Source organism: Nomia melanderi, chromosome 8 (assembly GCF_051020985.1).
Source record: "Nomia melanderi isolate GNS246 chromosome 8, iyNomMela1, whole genome shotgun sequence".
NCBI lineage: Eukaryota > Metazoa > Arthropoda > Insecta > Hymenoptera > Halictidae > Nomia > Nomia melanderi.
Window position 1 is genome coordinate 14137563 of NC_135006.1, and position 19175 is coordinate 14156737.

General features: G+C 35.1%; 2 protein-coding genes across 13 annotated transcripts; both read right to left on the minus strand.

Annotated features, from left to right (window-relative positions):
• Positions 1–94: 94 nt before the first annotated feature.
• On the minus strand, positions 95–2862 carry Psn (presenilin). The gene is made up of 7 exons (XM_031969438.2): positions 2437–2862; positions 1964–2214; positions 1663–1872; positions 1373–1593; positions 1002–1286; positions 690–934; positions 95–475 (listed from the first exon to the last, which is right to left on the minus strand). Exons 1-7 carry the CDS (start codon positions 2569–2571, stop codon positions 320–322), a joined length of 1503 nt encoding a protein of 500 aa, XP_031825298.1. The 5' UTR covers positions 2572–2862; the 3' UTR covers positions 95–319.
• Positions 2863–2942: 80 nt separating this feature from the next.
• LOC116423829 (putative Rho GTPase-activating protein CG5521) lies at positions 2943–18451 on the minus strand. 12 transcript variants are annotated; one of them, XM_076370227.1, is made up of 31 exons: positions 18189–18451; positions 17674–18091; positions 16478–16588; positions 16235–16252; positions 15828–15999; positions 15352–15706; positions 14980–15257; positions 14600–14894; positions 14137–14507; positions 13805–14027; positions 13504–13711; positions 13168–13299; positions 12541–12777; positions 11925–12115; positions 11743–11841; positions 11384–11668; positions 11186–11311; positions 10951–11118; positions 10585–10641; positions 10168–10278; positions 9942–10100; positions 9679–9858; positions 9229–9592; positions 9006–9154; positions 8724–8899; positions 8190–8649; positions 7829–8115; positions 7627–7763; positions 7200–7298; positions 6693–6713; positions 2943–6000 (listed from the first exon to the last, which is right to left on the minus strand). In XM_076370227.1, the coding sequence occupies exons 2-31, from the start codon at positions 17777–17779 to the stop codon at positions 5840–5842; spliced, it is 5736 nt and encodes a 1911-aa protein (XP_076226342.1). In that variant the 5' UTR covers positions 17780–18091; positions 18189–18451; the 3' UTR covers positions 2943–5839. The 12 variants fall into 12 exon arrangements, with proteins under 12 accessions (XP_076226342.1, XP_076226338.1, XP_076226349.1 ...); XM_076370223.1 differs by having other exon boundaries at positions 7200–7325; positions 18189–18450; XM_076370234.1 differs by lacking the exon at positions 12541–12777 and having other exon boundaries at positions 7200–7325.
• Positions 18452–19175: the final 724 nt, after the last annotated feature.

Genomic DNA, 19175 nt, shown 5'->3' on the forward strand with positions numbered 1-19175 from the left:
GATTAAACGAATGAATGGAAAGTTACAAGATAAACATTTAATGTTCACATTAAAAACTAAACGTTATCTAGGACATCCAAAGTTATTCTATGTATCAGATAAATATAAGTGTTATTTATTAATTTTTCTCATTCGTTTTACAAATGTAAACTTTTCGTCTTGAGCATTTGTTTTTTGCAAGATACAAATTCGAATAAAGTTAAAATACGAATGAGGAGTTTGAACGAGATGCGAGAGTCAGACACGATGAAAATGTGAATAACGCTACGCTTTGTAATAAATTATACTAAATAAGATGTTATGAGTATCATACCTATTGTTAAATGAATACTTGCTCACTGGCTAAGCTATCCGCAAATGGCGCGACGATTACCTTGGTAGCGAAGTAAAACGTTAAACCAAAAGTAATGGAGATCGGCAAGGCTGGTAACGCCTTCTTGAATACAGCCAACAGGAGAATTGTTAAACAGAGTCCCTAAAAGTAGAAGATGTTAATAATACGGATAAAATAGTTCTTATTTCGATACACAAGATGAACCATCTATAATTAAAAACAACAGAAAAAGTGTTTTGACTTTAACTGTAGATGATTCATCTTGTACAACTAAAATTGGGTACTTTTTCTATGGCAGTGGTGGTGTGTACAACTATTATGTCCGTCTATAAAAATGCTACGAATAAATACATACAATTAAAATGGCAATGAAACAAGCCAAAGTAGTATTCCAGTCGCCATAACTGGATGCCTTTCCAACCAAGACGCTGTAGAATATAAAATCTCCAAGACCCAGCTTTAACCCCCGTTCTTCTTCTGTAATTGGAGCTACGTATCCTTGCACATCTTGTACTACTCGATTATCTTGTTGCCTTGAACTTTCGGTCATCGACGAAGAATTTTCAAGGACTTCCTGTGCTCTCCTCGCACCTCTGTCGCCTAAAAGCGAAGCTGTGTGTTAGTTATTTTAATTACTGACAAGATGACACTTACTCTTATCTAATACCGTGGGTTTCTATCCACTCAGGAGTAAACCCGCCTTCCTCAGCATCCCTCGTTGCAGGAGCGTTTTGATTTTCCGTTTGATTGTTCACTGGATTCGCTGTACCGCCAGCAACGGAATCGCTGCTGGTCATTGTTGTCGTATGTACGAAACCCGTGTAAGTCGTTGACGTAGTGTACATCACAGTCGATGAATAAATCAAGGCAGCGAATATGGATTCATTGCGTTCTTGAGCAGTTTCTACTAATATCCTTAAAGGTCCTTTCGGTGGTAATACTGCTATTAAATCTGTTGATATCGACGATAGATTATGTTTCAATTATAATGATCCCATTTATGTAGTAATATATAGTATCACTTCGTATTCATCTTACCCCAAATACTAATAGCACCTAAGACCACCCACGCCGTCCACTCTGGCAGATACTTGATGAAAACAAGAGCCATTAGCGCAGAGATGAAAATAAGGTATGCTTGCTGCAACTGTAAGGGACCCTGCCAATGTATGCATATCATTCCAACAACTCCAAAGTTCCATGAAATTATACCTAATGTGAATAGATCTATTGGAATGTTGTAAGCTTTTAATATTTGTCTGAAAGAAATATCATCTTTAATTAATATGGCAAGTAAATATTGATAATATATATATAAATATACTCACTCGCAGTAGAGAATAGAAAACATAGATAACAATAGTAAAGAACTTATAATCAGCCATGCCCGAATTACTGTATAAAATTTATATTTATATAAGACTATAAACGTCATAGTCATGAAAGCAATAACACTTATTAATATTAAGGCATTGGCAACTGCTTGCCAAGCTTTGGTACTTGTATCTGCGCTGTCTTCATGGAACGGAGTATATAAACTGAAAAAAAAAATTATATTGTATTTAACAATATCTCTACATAGAAGCCTATATATTGCGTACAGTTTTATGCATATAAAGAAAAACTTACAGGTATATCCCTTTGGTTGTATAGAAATGTATAGAACTAATTGTTGCAACTACAACTAACATACAAAGTGATACAGGCACAAATAATTTAATGACGTGTGCTGCCCCATATTTTAATTCCTCTTCTTCTTCATCTCTGTAACTCCTAGCCCTAGTCTGACTGCCACTGCCTGTTGGACCTCTCCTACCTGGACCTGCATTATTTGACGTACCTGGTGACTGAATATGCACTTCAGGTACACCATTTTCAATCTACAAATCATTTACATTATCGTTATATCAAGTCCAAAAGTGATAAAGGCTAAAAATAATAAATTTACAATGTAGGTAAATATTTACTTCAATGTTACTGCTAATTTATATAGTTATATGAACTTTTCTTACTTTCTACTCTTGTAGAAATAGCGAGAGATTCGTGTTGCGTATGGATAATGGAATATTTCAGACAAAGAGTAGAAGGTATCATTGGTTTACCTCTTCATTACTAATCCGTGAACGCCTTTTTCGACTTGTGACCAAGCCTAGGTCATCCGAACGAGATTCTGCTACGTGAATGTCCATCAGACTGGTGTATTCGTCGGCCGAGTCGTAAATATCGCTCTCAGACATTCATCCACGTTTATACTAACTAATCAAGTTAACCCAATAAATGTCTACATAAGAAACCTTTTGACAGCTCCGCGACTGTCTTGTTAGACTTCCACGCTTTACTACGAAACGTAACCAATTATGATTACATTCGTGAAAACAGGAGGGAAATGACGAACTGTTGCGTGTGGAGGTGCTCTACATTAAAAAAAGGGCAAAGCAAATATTTAGTTACATGTAACTACTCTTTTCAATTAATTCGTAATTTACAAGCAACTTCGACACTTAAGGAAGCCATTTTTAAGGATGATTCATTGCAGTGACCTCTACACTGAAGTTCTACAAACTAAACGCAGATTTAAATGAAAAATTTAGAAAACAATCCCGTGAAATTCTCACGATTAGTTCATCACAATTTTATTGTGCAATAAAATGTACATTCCATTGCAGAAATGTGTACAATTAATACGATATCAGAGAAATCTTTGGGCAACGAATTCCAGTTACAGAAGAGCAACGTGTCTTTTGGATCAATTCCGAACACCACTCTCTACAAAGATCTAACGCGTCCAAATACGTTTTTCTAGTCGATTCCTACTCTGCCCTATGATGCTGTAAATTCTGCAAATGTTTCGTCACAGAGTCTGGATTCAATGGTACAGATTTTACAGCAGAAATTTTGGTTAGAAATATTAGAAAGTCTTCTAGTTAGTTTAAGAGAGCCGCCTGTGACACTACGAAACTCTAATTCCACTGTTCCCATCGGGCTAAAGAATTTAAACAATTGAAACGCATTAAGTGTTTATACGAATAGAAATTTCTGTATGATCAAATTTGATCCATATGCATTGTTATGCATATAATTGTTAGATGCATAACAAGTAGTATATATATTTATATGCATATATGCATGGCACAAAGTTAAATATGTTACAGTTATATATCTCCAAACAACTAATGACTACACAAACGATCCGATTTCAAAAGTTACTTTAAAGGTGCTGTCTTGCCTATTAGACCTAAAATTTTTAGTTATATCTAATTACAGAGATATTTGACGGTAACATGATTAACTTCACAATTCCATACATTAACGCTGAATTACACAGAAAAAGAATTGTGAACTAATGTCCTTTGTACATCTCTTCTATTTTGGATCGTTGAAAATAATGATCACACCTTTACGCATTACCACGAATAATGAATATCGGTTAATGTTGAAAATGGGAACAAAATCGATAATTTAAGTTAATGCGACATGTTTGACAGAGGATTCGTTCGACTACACGAGTTCCGTTCCGAGCAATTACGTGTCTAACGTCCAGTAAGAAAAATAGTTGAGCGCTATGCTAATAATGTTAACAGCAATTTGTATATTTGTAACATAAATAATAGCAAGTAGTTATTATAATGGTACTAATGAAGATAGTTAATTAAGTACACTGTTTAGATACGATTCGTAGAAGCATCCTTATGTAAGACTGTAATAAGTTCCTTTTTCATCTTCGTTTATATGTATATATCGAATATACGTACATCTAGACCAATAATCTTTTCTTATTTTTCTTGTTTCAATTAACGTAGCGGTACAATATTCCACGAAGAATAATTTTCGTTAATGACCTCGAGGTCAATCGCGTGCGTAACAATTTATGTACAATACATATACATGGCTCTTCTCAATCACTACTTCGTTATAAATTAGTGAAAAAATAATGCTGCTTTGGCCATGGTCTGCGCATCGGTAATTATTTACCTACATTTTCGTTGCTAATACCTACATTTTTGAATGCGATCTTTTGATAATCCTCAAAAAAAAACCCGAATACCGTGCCCTTTCCTTCCTTTTCTTTCTATCTATTACAATTTCAACTCGAATATCAATATATTCACCACAATATACCATTTCCCCTAAAATTGTTCATATCAACAGCGACCAATTACATATTTATTACTTTGATTATTATCATTGTCTGTATTAAGATAAATCTTTCTCCAAAGCCAAGATTGTTTACTCCTTCCCCTTTTACTTTCAAAGCTTTCCTCGATTTTGCTTTCCCTTTTTAATAGCCTGTTTCCTTTTTAGGTTCATCGTTCCTAGTAAATAACATATTTTGACACATTATTTAAAATACTTCTATATCTCGAGTATCGTAAAGCACCAAGTACCTGCAACTTTGGTATGACAACAAAACTGTTCCCTAATTTGATCTCTTCCACTACACAATGTACATGGAACTAAGACACTGTTTATCCTGGTAACACGTAACTTCTAACAAGGATTTCCACCCGTCGAAATCAAATAGAAAACATACAATGGAATGCTTCGACTTCTTCGAAAGAAATGTTAAAAAAAAAAAGAGAAAACGAAAATTCTTCGCAACGGATAATGAATGAACGAAGTGTAGAAAATGATAGTTGAACATGGAATGTAGCTGTCCGATAACGATTCAAAGAAATCGTGTTGATGCGGAACGCAACGTTGAAGTACAACTTAGTACAGTGTTAAAAGACACATGACACGCTGACATGTAAAACACGTTGACGTTAAAAAATAACATTTGATTCTTATCAACACTCTCATAGACGCATTCTGTGATTACATTGATAATTATGTTCTCTTATCACCCATTACAATTACAGGAAATTAAAAAGTTATCCCTTACGAAGGCATGTGTGTAACATCGAGGAGCTCGTTATCTTCAATATAAATTAAGATAGAAGCTTTTTTAGTCGATAGAATTATTTAAGCTTACCTAGTTTCAAGTATAAGGGTAAACTGATCTTAAGAATGTACTGTACAATGAAAAATAGCTGTCGTGACGACACTAATAAATGTATATATAACAAATATAGTTCCGCTATTGTATCATCTATGTCCGTTAAATCCTCTCATATGTTTTATGTTCCAATAAATTAATTATTCACGTTGCAACAAATAAACAACGATCTGTACATTTAATATAAAAATTAAACCTAAGGACGGAAAACAGAAAACGCTAAGACTAATCAGATATATTCGGATGACCCCACTATAAAGACAATATCCGAAATGCCGGGCAACACATTAACCCGTCATTTTTTTTTTTTTACTCTAACGTACTTTACCATCTTCAAACGTAGAGAATAGTGGGTTCACCTTTCACGTATATGTATTATTGTAACGCATTGTATTAATTAGCATTTTAAAGAATTCTCTTAAATTACAATTTCCAGGATGTATCCTCCTCGAACAACCCCTCTTGTGCAAAAAGTGTTTCTTTTTTTTATGATATTGATATAAAATTTCTTATTTATATCTTGGACTGTCAGGAGGTGTGGGTTGAGTGCTTGCCCTCTGCTTCTGCCCAGTTTTAAACGACATCTTTTTTATAGGTCTAGGTGAAATTCCATGAAGAGCTGTGCTCTCTGGAGTATCATTGCTGAACCATACTCTACTTCCATCAGACACTGAAAGCAAAACAGGAGAGATCATACCTTCAGTCTGCATTGGATTTTCCAATTTGAACCAAGGCACACTAAACGATTACACGTGTAGCCAAAAGTGCAATTCAATTAACATATAAAAGTATAAGTAGTAAAAATAAGCATGCAATTTGCTGAAAAGAATAATGTTCATAAAAAATGGTCTATGCTATGTATGCATACTGAATTAATTATGACAAAAAATATACTACATGAAATGAATTTTGAAGAAATAGTGGCGATTATTTTATTCTTTTTTTTCTTTTTAAGTAAAAAAAGCAAGCTACGAAGAAAGAAATACTGCAGTAGTGTTTAGATACTTGCTGTAATAAAACTTGATGTGAAATATTTACATATTGATTCCTCAAATTGTGAATGAGATAAACAGGTGTTTTTGTAAAAAAAAAAGAACATTCATTTACACTTTGCAAAAAGCAAATCTCAGTGTATAATGCCATACAGTCAATATAGTCAAAGAATTATTGATTCACGAAAGAAGTATTCACAATTCAATTTTCAGCTACTAACACACTTCTAGAACATTCTATGTACACACAACACTGTACTGACTATCTATGAAGCAACACGAACAGAAGTGGCATATGTAATGTGATATGAAATAGAAGGAAACTGTATAATCTATTATGTCTAATATGCACATAGAAAGGGAATTTTACCTCTGAATAGATTGTGTAAGACTGTTAACAAAAATATAATTAAAGAACATGTGGATATGAAAAAAATGAACGGTTGTAATATAATTTTCTCCGATCTTGTTTTCGAAGATATATATATATATATATGTATATATGTCTGACCAAACGCTGAGTACATTTGTGAATTTCAATTATTTCAGACTTCAATAATTAAATAATTGTGTAACAACGTCATTTGAACAGAGACAGAGGTGTGTTCTGATAACGAACCAGCTTAGAGTTTCTGTAGAATAAAATTCAAGAATAGTGTAAAAGTCTGCCATGTAGAAGTACTAACATATTATAACATATAGTATCACTACTAGGTAGTCTATAGAAAAAAAAAGAGTATACGAGAAAATAAACAAGGATACACTTTGTTATAGACAGAACGTAAACAGCAAAGAAAAAAAAAATAAATAAATTATAATACTACCTTGTCGGATGGTGTTACAAGGTGGGTGGGGGTTAGTGGACTGAATTAGTCACCTCTATTCGCGCGGTTATCACTGCTCGCCGCTGATGAACTTCGCAGTCCGGATCGACCCTGATGCGAATCTATAAGCGCTGCTGCGAGGTTTGACGATGCTGTGGATTGCACGCTTGTTGTAGATCCTGACAGTGTGATATTGATAATAATAATAATAAACAATCGACGCCTCATGCAGAAACTATTGGAAATGGGGGTGTTTTCACTGTTCAGCTGTAAAAGCTGTTCAGCTTCTATCGGACATTCTCGAAATAAGTCTATGACTCGGGATTGCTATGAATAGTGAAAATTGTGCATTGAATTAAACTGCAAATAAACACGATCTACACGCAGCTATATGCCGCTAATTTAAATTGAAATATCTCTATGAAACGTGTATAAAATATCTTATGATTTTTCTTCTTATACTAACATATACGAACTAACCAGATACAGAGGAAGCCCCACTGAACGGGCTCGGCGGTTGTACCGGGGAATAAACGTTGGCTGTGAATTCTTCGAATGTGGTAGCTTCTTTATGATTTCTCATAACGGTGTCGATGGATCTTGCTCTCTCTTCGTAACTACAATGTTTAACAGTTTTATTAATAAAGTGTTCGATTATTTATAGTACAAATAGTGTACTTACTAATGCTGATACAACGTAAGCGTAGATCGCTTCGCTCTGCTAGCCGCCAGAGCTGTTGTCCGCACTAATCCAGGCAGAACTTTATCCTCTACAATACACTCGTCGAACAGCGGCCCGAAAAATGGAATTTCTGGCTTCCGAGAGATCTGAATTCTGTACAATTTATTGTGTAACGGATAAATAACTATTAAAACATCACAAAATTCAGTTGGTATGATGTCCCTGCGGTAGTCCCTCCAGTGCTCAGACCAAACTATATGAATTTCATCGTTTCCAAGATGGCGGGTCTAAAACAATTTATTTCCCAGACGTGCTAAATAGAGTTGCTTTAGAATAGATTCATTGATTCGATAATTCTTACCTTTTGCAGTAAACTTTCATGACTATCCGAAGGCATTCTCGTTGCAACGTGAAAAAGAATTTCAGTGAAAGATGTAGCAAAATATGGTGCTGTGACACCAGACGCTTTTCCAGGCACAAGACCACCGAGAAAGCCTGTATGGGATTCAAGTTCGATCTCCCAGGCCAATCTTGCAATGAAGCTCTCGTATTCTTTGCTTGCAGTGACATTGCTTAATATGGAGTTTTTATCCTCCTGCCCTTGACTGACATAGATTACCGCTATTTTATGCGTTTCCCTAGACCGTTGACTATCGAGATTTCGCAATTCACGTAATAGCTTCTCGTTCTTCGAGAGTAAATGCAATTTTCTACGTTGTTCCCAACCAGATAGACCCAAATGCGAAAAAAGAAGGCGGCAGTGATGAAACGGTGCTGGAGGTGGACGACAACAAGGCGGACTTATTGCTGATGCACACATGCTAAAATAGTAATAACGTAAAATAGTAACGAATAGAATGAAAAATGGCGAAGGTTTTACTCAGTAAAAATTTACCTAATATGCTGATTCCAATTGTTGATATGCTCCTGTTCTGCATTCCTTTGACTGAGAATGGTTGCTATAGTTTCACTTTCGAGGTAGTAACCCTGAGGAGGATTTGCTGGTGCATTAAGTGCTATTTCTGGATTGGTTAATACTTCTGGGCTTGTGTACCCTATGTACTGTAAGAGCTAGACATATATATATTACGTTAATTATGAGGTAAAAAATCTTAATATAATATTATGACTATTATCATCTTAACCGATGAACTATTTTTAATATATTAAGGCTTACATCATCTAAGTTATCCATATCACTGGCACCATTTGCGAATGTAGGTAATACATGAGGTTCACGGTGTCGCACCGTGTGTCGAGGTGTACACGTTTGAGGCGTCGTAACGCTACATAATTCTTCGCCATGTGATTTTGCTTTCCATTCAACTGAAATCATGTACACATAAGCTGAAATGTAATAAATAATTAACAATTCAATTATCACTGAACATTTCCATTACCGTGTTTTGTAAATGCTATTGGAATATCATCGTCAATAGATGGCTGACTGTACAAGATAGAACTGTCCCATGATGCTTTTCCTGCCAAATCCCTCAACAAAACTCGAACCAACGACGGAGCTGTCGTTAATCCAGCAGTGACACCGCCACCGGGTGCGTCCAACGCAGCCAATTCAACAAGTGACATTATCACGGAGTTCGATAACATTAACAGTTGCATGTTTGGTGCATGAAAGATTGCAGATGATAGTTCATCTCCATCAATTCCTGGTACATCATCCAATTCGACGACTAACGAAGATAAGCGAGCTGCTCCAATACCCATCGGAAAGTGTCCCAAGTGATTAATTAAATGCATCATTACCTACACACCATTTTAATTTTAATATAAAACTGACCGTTTTATGAGTGTTTGCGTTTCAGATGAAAACGTATTTACGAGATTTTTACCATTTTTGCGGCCAACTGAACAGACTGAATATTGCCTCTACGAGGTGATTTTATGCTAGTCTCGTCAGCCAAATTGTCCAAAGTAATATCAGGATCAAAGTCGTTGTCCTCATCTTCATGACTTTTGCTTGACTGTGACAAACCTTTACTACCTTTGTCTTGCACTATGTTATCCAAAACCTACATATGCAACATTCCAAATCATTTACATAAGGGAACACAGAAATTTTATTCGTGTGTATAAATCTGTGTAAAGTACTAACAGTGAACAGTGTCATTAATAGTGGTTTTCCTTGAAATACACGTAATAAGACATTCGGACCTAGATGCATAGCCCATTCACCCAAGCAAAATAACATCGATATTATCAATTGGCCGCGTCTATCTCGTGTACTCATATATCCAAGCGTTTCTGACAAAATCTAAAACGAAAATACAAGATTATATGTATAAGAGTTTGATATCTTGGAAAGCTTTAATAACATTTACCTGAATTATTTTCGATGGCACATTTGGGTACAATTCCAAGAGGATATCCGCTTTATCACATAGCAACAGTAGAGAGTCACATGCTACTTGGGCAACGGTAGCATGACTGGCCTAAACAATAAAGAATATCATTTTTAATTAGGGCATATTTCTGTAAAATCAACGTATTTTCGTTGACTCTATGTAAATTAGTATTAAATAGGAAGTACGTTAATCACTAATAATATATAAAAGGTAAATAAAATCAAACATTTAAATGTCGCTGGACGTTATACAGACACATGACCGTGCAAAAAAAAACCATGCAATGTTGACAACATCCTTAAAGAAGACACGTAGACATCAGTCGACAGGTAAATACTGTAACAACACATAATAAAGGAGTCGACAGAGGTTGGTTAATCCAAGAAAAACTACCTGATCCATTAAGGGGAAACAGAAACCAGCCCTGCGACGCTCTGTTCCTTGCATCCGCTGTCAATCAGACTCAGTGGAAGAGATACTGAATTTTTCACTACTACTATGACATTTACTACACTTAGCTCAAATATTGTTAGATATATCCACCTAAGAGATTGCAACTAAAAATTGTATTAAAGCACTACATAGTGCGCACTATTTTACTAAAAACTACAACCCAGGTGCAAACCAATATGCTCTAATCTAAAATATATAACATGCAGATTCCTCTAAATTAAAAAAAAAAGAATAATAATAATATTGATCACACGAAATTCATTTTTTATTTGCAACTATTGTCGACAGAAAACTTAAAAAACTTACTCTCAGTGCTAGAAGAAGAACCGTAACGGATTCTGGGATCCTCGGGTGTTGATTTCTGTAGCATAGTTCTTTATAAACGAACATAGCGATACTTGAAAGCGCCACGCATCTCGCAATACCAGTTGGTTCACGTCTACAGCTTCTTAAGAGTATCGTAATTATATGTTCCTAAAATAAAACAATTTATGTAATACATACAATGTATGCACAGATATAGGACACTATGTCCAATTACTTTTGCGTCTGGACACGTCATGGTTGCAATATCTGTTGCAGTAGGTTGCAGTACAGGTAATTTTACTGTGGTAGCAGGCAATGATAATAACGATCCAATCATTGAAACAGCCTCTGTCCTCGGTGCCTGTAACCATTCATTGTTTATATTTCTATGATCACATGTCGCTATAAAATAATTACGTGACTTTTACAGTACCCCAATGTCTTGACTGCTTAATATCATATTAGCAGCGTGAATATAGTCCAAGATCAGTAGACTGGAGCCAGGAAGATTCAAACTGAACAATCTTGGTCCAGTATATTTAACAAGAACATGTAATACTTTACTGTCGTTACTAACGATACCGTTGTGAACCGCACGATAAAATAGAGTTAAATGTTGTTTCGGTAAACTAATATCCTGCGGCTGAACCGTTAAAAGACAAATCAAACGATATGCTGCTAGTTTACCAACTTCATATTGATTAGGAAGTTGTATCGCCTGAAAACGTATAATTTCTTGAATTAGTATTGTGGATTTTATGTATCCATAACAAGCATATGAATAATAGCAACCTTAAAACACCAAGGGGCAATGACTGTTAATGGCGGTATGAGTTCTGGAGCTGGAGGAGTTGCTTGATTGTCTCCAGATACACCTTGGTTTAGACGAATCTGTTTTGGTATGAAAAAAGTGATATTCATTTAATTATAATAACTTGATAATCATGATAACACATAATACAATATATTCTGACTTTTATGAGTGTTTGCGTAAGCTGCACAAGGTAATCCATTACTTGACCATGAAGGGTGGGATCTTGAATGTTATTTACATCCCCTAATGCTGACAACATACGTCTCCATAATACTACTGCCACATCAGGTAGCCATCCACGAACTCCGCCACCTGCCATGACAGATCTTCTTTCTGATGCATCATTAGTGTCTGCAAAGTAATTATGTACTTACAAAATCAGTATAAAGATTCACAATTAAAATCTGTCTGTCTAAAGTGATGTATGAAACACTTCCTTAGGCCATTAATTCAGAAGTTAAAAACAATAAAATTCAAACGCAAAAAGCTATTAATAATTTCATATGTATGTATGTATATTTATTGTAAAACTTAAATAAAATAAATGTGTCAAACTGCCTGATTACGCGGGCAGAATTAATTCGCAGAAATATAAGCGAAGCACATGATACAAATAAATTATTTTTCAAGTAAATTAAAATATTCGATGTTAGTATTACATTAACGAATTATGATCGGGACATAGAAATATTTTGGAGATTGTGAAAATGCTGACACTGTTATGGTTAAAAAATAAATTTTTTAAATTGTGCGCAAGTAGCAGCAAATATACTTACCAATACTACTGCCATCAATGTTTTCAATTTGTATAGGACTGTCTTTGTTGCTGTCAACCCCACTGCTGGGCGTTGGAGATGGGCAACGAGGCGACGGTGGTTCGCTATCCACCATGACAATGCTATCCAAGGATTTAGCACGTCTGTTGGGTAACATTTTTCTGGTGTGTCCCGACGATGATGTAGAACCGCTTGATAATAACCGAGCCATATCTTGCTCTATTGACAATGGGAGTACTGCACGTGTGGAAATTGTTCACACTTAATACACAAATAAGCCACAAACGATTGAGAGTAATCTAAATCTCTAATTCTCATTTGGCGATTCGTTGACTGAAACTAGGAGAGAGCAAGCACAAGGAAAACGAAGTTGCGAATGAAGAGGATGAGAGAAAAAGAATGAGACGAGACAAGTGTCTGGCTGACACTCGACTGGTTATTTTTAAACCGGTGTCAGCGTTCAAGCAAAAAAGTAAGAGACAAAGTTATAAATAAATTTGCACGCGCTATCAGCAACATAGATGGCACTACCAAATTACAAAAGTCACCAGAACTAAACCGAGAGATAGAGAGATAGGGAAAGAAGGAAAGAGAAGAAAGAAAAAACTCGTAAAGTTAGATACTTACCCGGAATGCCACTGTGCACAGTGTGAGTACGATTTCTGTGAAGCTTTGTGCGAGATTTTGCATTATATATTGTATTATCGCTCGCACTGCGCGGAAGAGGTCGTACTTTCCTCATGTCTCGCATTGGATGATCTATATAAAATATAAAACAACATTTAACATCGTTAAATATAGTTTATTAGGTGTACCAACAACTTGTTCACTATTTTCTGCTGAATTCTGGGGATCAGGACATTTTAAATTGAAATTATATATTGTTATATTATTAACAAAATAGTAAATTCTTCATTGGTACATCTAATACAACTTAAAGAGAAAATTATTTGTATTTTATACCGATAACATTTTCTTTAGACACTGTATGACTTTCTTGATCAACGCTTCCTTTCCGCGGCGGTTGGACACTTCCGGTAGACGCAGCACGACTTCCAACACCCCGTCGCTTTTTAGTTTTTTGCTCACTCAGTCTATCCAATGGTAAATCGTTTAGATCTAGATTGTACACGTGCCTGGCAAGTACCCTTGTTAAAGTATCCAATGTTTTCTATAGAAACAGAATTAAAACGAAAATGATATTTTTTCGACATGATTTAACTTTGGCGTAATTTACATTGAAATTATACTTAATCCAACTTACAGCCCACTCTCGAATTAATTCTTCCCACTGTGTCAGAGATGTTAATACCTCTAAAAACTGATCCCACAGCTGAGTAGAAATAACAACGTTTAAATTGGCTTTAATCCATGTGACAATTAACGTTTGAAATATGGCGGGTGCAAGTTTGCCACCAATACTGTCTTGAACCTTCCGTCGAGATGATTTCTCATTTAAAACGAGTGACGTTATTTGTAGTAATACCCTAATGAATTAACAATTAGATTAGTAACGTGTAATGCTAGTATTAAGTTAGCTAATAAGTAACGGAAAAGTTCCAATTTAATTTTTAAGCAATGATATATTTTATATACCTAAGCAATTGTTCCCAAGTGCCCGGTTCTAATCTAGAATGCATAACAACGTAACGATATACGTTTAGCACTCTTTTACAGCTGTCCGTCTGCTCTTCGAGTAGCGTCAGAGATGCATTCGGTCCAAAATTCTCCAAGAAAAATACATTCGAAGCCTGCGTAATGAATACTTGCAGTACATTCTGCAATCCTGCTCTGATAAACAAATTTTCTCTGTGTATAGCACCGAGGTACGAATCGTTTCTCAATCTTGTTTGACGATAAGATTCAGATGGACTTTTATCTACATCATTTCCATCCTTTTTGGAGGTATCTTCTAAATCTCTATCCTTATGACTATCCAATGGTTCTAACATGAATGGAGGAAGCTCCTAATGGCATAAAATTGAAATATGTAATATAATTTTAACTTCCTTGTTGTCATACGTAAGAAATAATCTTAATTAGACAATCATATACCTACATTCATTTGAATCCAATCTTTATAAACAGCTATAGCCTTTCTGATAGCACCAGCATGATTGAAGTCCAAAAGAAATGCTTGTCTATACAACTCGTGTACAAAGTTCACGTTGTCTCTGTTACCGTAAAGAACTTCCCTGACGAGGGTAACAGCCGAAACAGTGTTATCCTCCTGATTTTGGTTCTCTTGTTGAGATACAGTTGATTCAGGCGACAGTAAAGTTGAATCAGCTGAATTTTGTGTAACCGAAACACGACGAAGTTCCGACTCCGCGTTTTCTTCGTTCGGAGTTGTGCTAAACGAATGTACAAAAAATAAATGGTGTAAGAAAAACGATCTGCACAATATAATATCAATTTTTTAAGTTTAGAGAGCAATACCTATGTGAAAGATGTGCGAAGAGACCATCTTTTCTAGCAACGTGTGTAAAACTAGCAACCCATTTGATGAATGCAACTTTACACAATACATAATTATCCTGACTTTGATTCGTTGGTTTACGCATTGTAGGCAGTTCTAAATTAGGTTTGTACAAGGAGAAATTATCGTCGAACTCAGGACAAATGTGACGAAGGTATGTGGCTTTAAAACGTTCTAATAAAAATTGGAAAGTCTTGTGCTGTCGTGAAGATTTATCCCGCCATTCTATTTTAACAACCTATAGTCAAAATGAAAAATAAAGTTCTAACAGTGCAACTAATAAGTATTACTACAATTTTATCCTTTAATTAGTTGTGTAACAGCAAACACACCTGAGTAACCATAAATTCAAGTAATGCTTCTAAAAATCGAACAGTCTCATTATCAAGAGGCTTCTCTCCACTTTGTGGGGGTAAAATAGGTCCACTGTCAACTGGAGTGACTGGACACTGATTCAAGCTATTGTCATGGAAAGTACTCTGCGACAATTGTGTATCATAAAACTCCTTCCTATCCTTATCATCACAACCAATTACTTTTGCATGCTTATTTCTTCCATCCAGTTTACGTTCAGACTTATAAGGGGATGGTTGTTGGGGTGGAAACCCTGGTACCAAGCTTGCAAACATTTGATGTATATGTTCTGGGGCATTTTCACCAAGTGCTTGGTACCACAGAATAAAATACCTAAAAATAAATTTAAAAGGTAACACAGAAATCTATTTAGAATCTAAGAAAGGATCAGTTTTTTTTAGACATTCTTTAACCATCAGATAAATGAAACATTTTATCAAAACGTTGTATGTACCTTATAGCTTGTCTACGAAGTTTCCAACTATTACCCGGGTGTAAAAGTTTTTGCAAAATCCTTGCCAAACTGTGGCATTGCCATCTCCTGTTAAGAAGCTCAGGGAGAAGTGTCAAAACTTTCTCTAAGAGCTGTAATACCTGCTCCAATTCCTCCCTATGTGCCTTATGCACTATAAAAAAAAACATTCTTTTCACTAAATGTGTAATACATTTATTTGATATTTTTATTTGATACTATGTTAACAAAGATAAAAAATAATAAAAATAGCATGAGTTTATAAATATCCTAAGCACATGCTACATGTACTAAAGGATATACTTATAAGATTGGATATACCGATTAGATTAATAGAACTGCAACATGCCTGGGACATGTAAGTATATATTCATTCATCTTTTACTCACCAATGTGGAAGGAAAGTTCTGACAGCAAAATAGAGAGAAAACAAGCAAATAGTAAAATAATTGTAATACTGGGATTACAAAAATGATATTTAATTTTAATACATTCATTACTTCTATAAATAAAACTGCATTTGGTTGCACTGATAGAAATAGATATCGCAATCATGTCCACATATATATGCAATGCAGTTGTAATTTTACATTTTTAAGATCTAAACTGTTTATGTCTAAAAATAATCTTACCTCTCTGCCGGAGATTTGCTTCAGCCGAGACAAAACAATCGTAAAGAATAAAATAGACATGACTGAAGTTGCCCTCGAAAAACCCCTTTGCTTCATCAGTGTCCACATTTTCTATAACAGAGTATCATTGATTTGTTATCATATGCTAACCGTTGATCCCTCACAATCTAAAATTATAGGCTGATGTTAGTCACTATTCTTTCTAAATAATAGACATTGGTTTTACTAATGTAAATGAAATTTCTGTTAAAAATCTAACAAACTAAAACTTAATTGGAAGAACCTAAAGCATAAAGGAAAAAATATTTTATCACAAATGGACTGAATATAACTAAACATAATCATAGTAATTCAAATAGTTCTGAAATTACAAAAATATGAAATAAGATAAAAATATGAGTTCTATATTAAAAGTGAGAAACAACATATTTTTATTAAAAAATAAATAAAAGAATATATTTAATTTTCTTTCTTAAAATGTTTATAAATACTTGAGACTTTGAATCATGAATACTCTAGAAAATTTGTTCAGCAGTTAATGATTATTATATATTTAAACATGCATGTCTGTCTACACACAATAATAATGTAACATTAGACATAACTGGAGGCCATGGTGGGTTGGTTTCTGTGGTCATGCGGTTTAATGATTAGATACCAGCTACCTATGAATATTATGACCATTGTATTATAATTACATACATGCTAATTATATTCCTCCTTCATCAAAACATTTAATATTCTTATAAAATAAAAATCATTTCTCACAAAGACATTACCAGTATAATATAATTAACTAATCCATTACTATTAAAATATGTGTCAATGTAATTCCTATTTCCAGTTCACATACTGCATAATTTAGATAAACTTTGTCAGAACATGTTTCTGAAAAAAATACTTTAATGTTACAACAACAGCTGACAGCGAAAACGGCCGAGTTTTATGATAAAGGAAAATATTCATTGATGTGAATTTCCATAGGATTTCTGAAATTCTATGATTACGTTAATAACGTCTTCAGTGAATTGACGCGTAGGCGGCGAATGCTAACAAAATTGCCGCCCCTCTTAGCCGTCGTCGTGTTCATTAGCTGAAAACTGGTTATTCGCGGTTAATGCCTACGAACGTATGTATTAATATTCTAACATCTGACCCTAGGAGCCAATGAAGCGAACGAAAAGTGGCCAGCTCACCTAATACGATCTTAAGATGCTTGAACCGAGTTGCGCTATCCTTTTTAACATCCTGAATCTTCAGTGTTGACTTTTTGACGTCTACATGTAGCTTTTTGCTGAACATGGTTCAATGCGAGCCGCCGCCGGCCGCGACGACAAGAACTATCATCGATGGTGTACAAAGTGGTCCTCATGGATATGGGCCGACTAACTACGCACTGTCAGCATGTCAGGGACCCGAAATGCACAGCCCGTTTTATCACGGTTTGGCGTCAAATTTCGCGAGCGCACACACCTCCGATCAGATGTACGTGGCAGCCATCTTGACATCCTCGCCGCGCACTGCTCATAACCTGTCGGGGCAATGACATCATCGTCCGTACAGTTAATTCATTTCTTCATTCCCCTTGATTTTCAGTTTACTCGAGAGCCACGCCTACGGAAAATAATTATAGAAAAATTTCATTACTGCTCTACCCTAGAGACAATCCTTTTAGAAATAACTATTCACACGAGTAGTTCATGGTACTTACAATTAGATGATGTTGAAACTGAATTTTTTTGAAAGCTGCCGCCACAGATCAGTTACAGGGTACACCAATCGTATTCTGAAGTTTCAAATTACCATCAATTCGATGTTGTGACCGACGTTACCAACGATCACAAATATAGGTGTTTATGGTAGGGGCAGAGTAATCCTTCTATGTGGATCCAGATTAGATTACCTACTAATCTGGAGTTGTAATTACTTGTAGCATTTTTTCTTGCTGATAACAGGCCTACTATGCAATACAATCTTCTGTCCAACGTTCTGAAAGACCGACATTGATAAAAATGACCTTGTGAACTAGCGCACTCTATCGGAATAGAAGCATGAGAAATTAAACCGTATGAAACAGGAACATGAACAGTTTGAATTTCAAAATCATCCAAGTTGAAGTAAAAGCTCGGATCACATTGAAAATCGAAATCGAAAATGGATCGATTTTTAAATTAATTAGTTTGCAACTTTTTTAAGTTCGAGTTCATCGTATGATAGATATATAGAACACACAGTGAATATCGCAATTCAAACAAATTTGATCTATTTCTAGAAGGTGAAAATTGTCACCTTCAAGTGCGAAGAGTTAAGTAAATTGGTTCACAGCCATTGGCACGGTTTAATCCTTGACATAGAATAAAATGTTAATCTGGTAGAATACAATATTCTATTACAAGGAAAATTCCGACCCAGGTCTCACCACGAGGAGGTTGCTGTGATCGGAGACCCGCCCTACCCTCTTGTTTTTCAATCGGCCCACCCTAACGGAATTCAACCAAAAATATTACGAAAAACCCAAATTAACAAATTTAAAAAATTAAGCATCTCCATCTGGAACACGTTTGCTAATCAAATGCATTACAGAAGGAGCTGCTTGGTACAAACCTACCCGGCCGAATATTAACCTACCTATAATAGTATCTAATAACTAATCAAATTTAAATTGAAACATTTAAAGTTTAAAGTTCCAAATGTTCAT

What these genes read in the sequence shown, in the direction of transcription:
- Psn (XM_031969438.2), bottom strand. Translation starts at nt 2,571, where the DNA reads ATGTCTGAGAGCGATATTTACGACTCGGCCGACGAATACACCAGTCTG. An exon ending in TTTTCTATTCTCTACTGCGA is followed by an intron (nt 1,594 to 1,662) that starts GTGAGTATATTT and finishes TATTTCTTTCAG; the next exon opens with ACAAATATTAAAAGCTTACA. An exon ending in AGGTGCTATTAGTATTTGGG is followed by an intron (nt 1,287 to 1,372) that starts GTAAGATGAATA and finishes CGATATCAACAG; the next exon opens with ATTTAATAGCAGTATTACCA.
- LOC116423829 (XM_076370223.1), bottom strand. Translation starts at nt 17,779, where the DNA reads ATGTTCAGCAAAAAGCTACATGTAGACGTCAAAAAGTCAACACTGAAG. An exon ending in TGACGTGTCCAGACGCAAAA is followed by an intron (nt 11,119 to 11,185) that starts GTAATTGGACAT and finishes GTTTTATTTTAG; the next exon opens with GAACATATAATTACGATACT. An exon ending in GTTTCCCCTTAATGGATCAG is followed by an intron (nt 10,279 to 10,584) that starts GTAGTTTTTCTT and finishes TTTATTGTTTAG; the next exon opens with GCCAGTCATGCTACCGTTGC.